The sequence below is a fragment of the Nestor notabilis genome, unplaced genomic scaffold (assembly GCF_000696875.1).
Source record: "Nestor notabilis isolate BGI_N333 unplaced genomic scaffold, ASM69687v1 scaffold20711, whole genome shotgun sequence".
NCBI lineage: Eukaryota > Metazoa > Chordata > Aves > Psittaciformes > Psittacidae > Nestor > Nestor notabilis.
In genome coordinates, this window is record NW_009916305.1 from 1 (window position 1) to 4,188 (window position 4,188).

Here is a 4,188-nt window from a genome sequence, read left to right on the forward strand (position 1 = left end):
GACCGCCGCACGGGGCTCTGCGCCTGCCAGCCCGGCTGGACCGGAGAGAGCTGCGAGAGCCGTGAGTGGGGCTGGGGGCAGACGTGGGCACGGCGTGATGCAGCAGTGCTGCACCCGAGCTGTGTCAGTGCCTGGTGCTGCACCCGAGCTGTATCAGTGCCCTGGTGCTGCATCCGAGATGTATCAGTGCCTGGTGCTGGATTCGTGGTGCTGCATCCGAGATGTATCAGTGCCTGGTGCTGTATCCGAGCTGTATCAGTGCCCTGGTGCTGCACCTGACCTGTATCAGTGTTCTGGTGCTGCACCCGACCTGTATCAGTGTTCTGGTGCTGCATCCGAGCTGTATCAGTGTCCTGGCGCTGCATCCAAGCTGTATCAGTGTCCTGGTGCTGCATCCGAGATGTATCAGTGCCTGGTGCTGCATTGGTGCTGCGTTAGTGTCTTGGTGCTGCGTCAGTGCTGCATTTGTTCTGCATCAGAGCAGAACGCTGCAGAGAGGGCTCATGGGTGCTGTGATTCCGCTGCGTGCCCTGGCTTTGCCCATCTTTGTGCTTTCTGCTTTCTCTTGAGGGCTGTTCTAAAGCCGTGGTGCACAGACAGGCCACACAGCAGCCTGCGATGGTGCTGGGGAGAGGGATGGGGTCCCCAGAGGCACAGCCTCCAAGCAGGAGCACACGGCAGGGCAGCTGCTTCCTCTGTCCTGTTTAGTTTAAGAGTAACAAAAGATCAGCTTTCCAGTCTTTCTTCTACACTTCCCTGATTATACAGACCCTAAATCCCTGGCTTCTGGCTGAAGCCCCAGCAAATAATTACATCTGTCATTCGGCAGGCTCCTGTGCTCACCTTATCTTTAAATGTAACACGTACCCTGGCAATCCCTCTACTATGAGGAAGTGTTGAAAAGGTTATTTGCCTTACTAAGAGCAGCAACAGGGACTTCATCAAGTATCAGCACATCAAGAAGAAATCCACAAGCTTCTTCCCTTTCAGGGGTCATGACATCTCAGCCTGGCATGTTCCTTATATTACGGTGTAAAAGGCATGTCCTAGTCCAATGCTGTTACTTGCCAGCTAAATGTGGCATAAGGGAGCTGCCCACTGCAGCACTAGCCTCATCAAAGGGCTCTCAGTGTTCCTGCCTGGCCATGCCTCTGCTTCCAGAGGTTGCAGATAGTTCTGCTGCCAGCCAAGGGCGAGCAGCCACATCCTCAGGTGCATCGTCCCTTCACAGAGTCATGTCACGCTCTCCCAAAACCCAGAATCCCCAGCACCGAGGTCCCTCATCATGAGGCAGCATCAAGCTGCTGGGCTGGACATTATGAAGGATGGGCACTGGGAGGTTTTGGCTCCCAAGTGTCCCTGTGTTTGGCCATCACACCCTGGGGACCTTCCCTGTCTCACCCTGCCCATAGGTGCTCACACTGAGCTCACCCATAGGTTCACTTTTAGTATTTCTTTCAACAAAAATTAATTAAAAACCCACCCACAAATGCAGAAATTACACGTTTGGGGTTTTTTAGCGCTCAAATCACCCTCTTGGCTTCCCACAGCGCTGTACTGCAAACTGTGTATGTGCCACTACCTGCCTGGCTGTGTGCACGGAGCAGCCACCTCCCGCCACAGCTGCATGTACAGGCTCATCCCCTGCGTGGCCGAGCAGCCTGTTTGGACGGTTGCACAGGGACTTACCGAGTTTGCTGCATTCATTCATGAGGCAGAAGTGAAAATGAGGTTCATGGATTCTGCTCCTGCAGTGCTCGCTTCTGCACGGCGCCGGTACTGCACACGCAGTGTTCTGCTGCTGCGTTACAGACCAGCTGCTTCTACAGCAGGAAAAGCAGCAGCAAAACTAAACGATGATCCAAACACACTGTGCTGGCACCCAGCTCCCGTTGGACAGTGCCAGGAATAACACTTCCAAAACTATGTGGCACAGTTGAACAGAGACTTTCACCATGAATTGTGACCACAAGCATTACACTGCGCACCCGTGTACCCTGCGTGGATTTGACTGGTGATGCTGCCGAGACACTCGTGTTCCCATGCACAGTGGGCACGTGCTCAGGTCTGGCCTATGCAGCCATTTCCCACCCCATGGCACATATGGGGTGGGAGAGGGATGGCAGCCCCCATGCAGGATGGCTGGTGCAGCCCATCACCACCAAACGAAAGGCAAGAAGAGCCGTTGGCTCTGCCGCAGTGCTTCCCATAATAGTACAGTGGCATAGCAAAATAATAGTGCCTTTGCTGGTGGTAGATGTCACTTGTCTTGCCACAGCGCCGCTCTGGCTTGGCAGGAGTGAAAGGGACAGAAATCAAGTGTGTGCCTGCAGAAACTGCAGTGCAAAAAGACCTACATCACCTTTTGTGTGTAACTTGTCATCTCTCCCATGTTTGCGTCTCTGCAGCTTGTCCAGAGGGGCTGTTTGGGGCACGCTGTGAAGAGCACTGTGACTGTGGGGACAACGTGGCCTGTCATCACGTTACTGGTGCTTGCGATTGTCCCCGCGGCTGGAGGGGCCGGCGCTGTGAGAAAGGTGAGGCGGCAGCATCCCTTCATGGCACAGCCACACGACCCCGCCGGGCAGGGACCCCTTCCACTAGAGCAGGTTGCTCCAAGCCCCTGTGCCCAGCCTGGCCTTGAACACTGCCAGGGATGGGGCAGCCACAACAGAATCCCCTTTGCTTGTTTTCCCACAGCCTGCCTGCCAGGTTCCTTCGGGAAGGGCTGTGCCAGCCGCTGCTCCTGTCCCCGGGGAGCACCCTGCGATCACATCACTGGCCGGTGCGGTTGCCCGCCAGGATTCACAGGCTCTGCATGTGAAAAGGGTAGGAAGATGGGAGCGAGCCTTTTCCAGCTCCACTGACAGGCTCTGGGATGGGATGGGTCAAGCAACTGCTGCAGAAAATAGAGGGGAAAAAAGGAAAAACAAGGAAAAAAATACCCCAAGAGCGAGCGGTGCCAAGGAGCAACTTGCATCTTGGCAGCTGGGTGCATGCCTGCACAATGTTAGCAAAGCAGAGGGAGCCAAGTGGGAAATCAGAGCTGTGTGTTTATCCAGAGGATTAGCAATAAATCAGTATTAAAATGAGCTCCTGTGGGTATGAGCAAGTCTGGAAGGGCCAGAGGCATGTGAGCACATTCCTTACCCAGAGAACGGGGGTGTATTTGCCATGTCTGTGTGTGTGGGGATGGGAGGTTGTGGGATTATGAAGGTCGGTCAGGCTAGCACCGCAAAAGGCAACTAATGCCTTTAAGTACTCAGTTTTCTTTTCAATCCAAGGCTTTCCTGGAGTCAAGAGACCATTTGCATGTGGGTCCCTTTGCTTTTTGACTGGCAGAGGACTCCCACTGGCTAAAGAGCTTCCTAAATCCTGACTTAAAATAAAAAGGGGGAAAAGCCTTGCACAGAGGGGTGGGATACCTCCTGCTACATGATCCGAGTTTGGTGCCCTCTCTCCTGACAGCCTGCCTGCCGGGGACCTTTGGTGAGGGCTGTGGCCAGATCTGCCAGTGTGCTGGAGCCACCCAGGAGTGCCACCCGGTCACCGGGGCATGCATCTGTGCCCCTGGCTTCCACGGCCCAACCTGCCAGCTGGGTGAGTCCTCTCCATCCCTCCGCTGCTTTACGGACCCTTTGCTTTGTCCTGAAGGCTTGGTGCTGGTGCTGAGCCATCACCTGGCACAGGATGGCTCTGGGGTGGCTGCTGTAGAAGCCGCAGCTCGGTGAGCGTGGCTCACTGGCGATGGCCTCAAGCACAGGTTCTGCTGGGCTGCCAGTCCTGGTTTCTTGCCATGGTTGCCCAAAGGCAATGCCTTCACTGGCATGGCTGAGGTCTCTTCTCACGCTGCTCTTAGCCGTTGCCCAGCTCTTGCAGCTCAGGAGCTGAGGCCATCCAGGCAAGCGTTCACTTGCTGCCTTGTCCAAGCCTGGTCCTGCACTCAGACGAGAGGCTCTGACCTCCGTCGTGCCGCTCGCTGACTAATTGCGAGTAGGAGTTCATGAAAACAAACCATCACCCTCATCCGCACTCAGGCTGGGGACTTTTGCCATTTTCCTTTGGAATTGAAGGATATTTCCCACGTATATCTTCAGCAGAGAGGTTTTGCACACTCCGAAGCTGCTTGGCATTGCCGCTTGTTTGCCATGAGACTGTTTAGGAATGCTTTCTGTTTCTTTGGCTCCT

General features: G+C 55.0%; 1 protein-coding gene across 1 annotated transcript in view; it reads left to right on the forward strand.

Moving 5' to 3' along the window:
• Positions 1 to 2,408: 2,408 nt before the first annotated feature.
• Positions 2,409 to 4,188, forward strand: part of LOC104413517 (multiple epidermal growth factor-like domains protein 6) — a gene marked incomplete at both ends in the record, with an annotated part of 5,192 nt that continues 3,412 nt past the window's right edge. Inside the window, 2 exons of the mRNA XM_010024521.1 lie at positions 2,409 to 2,537; positions 3,469 to 3,600. Coding sequence (XP_010022823.1) covers positions 2,409 to 2,537; positions 3,469 to 3,600 — 261 coding nt within the window. The remainder of the gene's footprint in view (positions 2,538 to 3,468; positions 3,601 to 4,188) is intronic.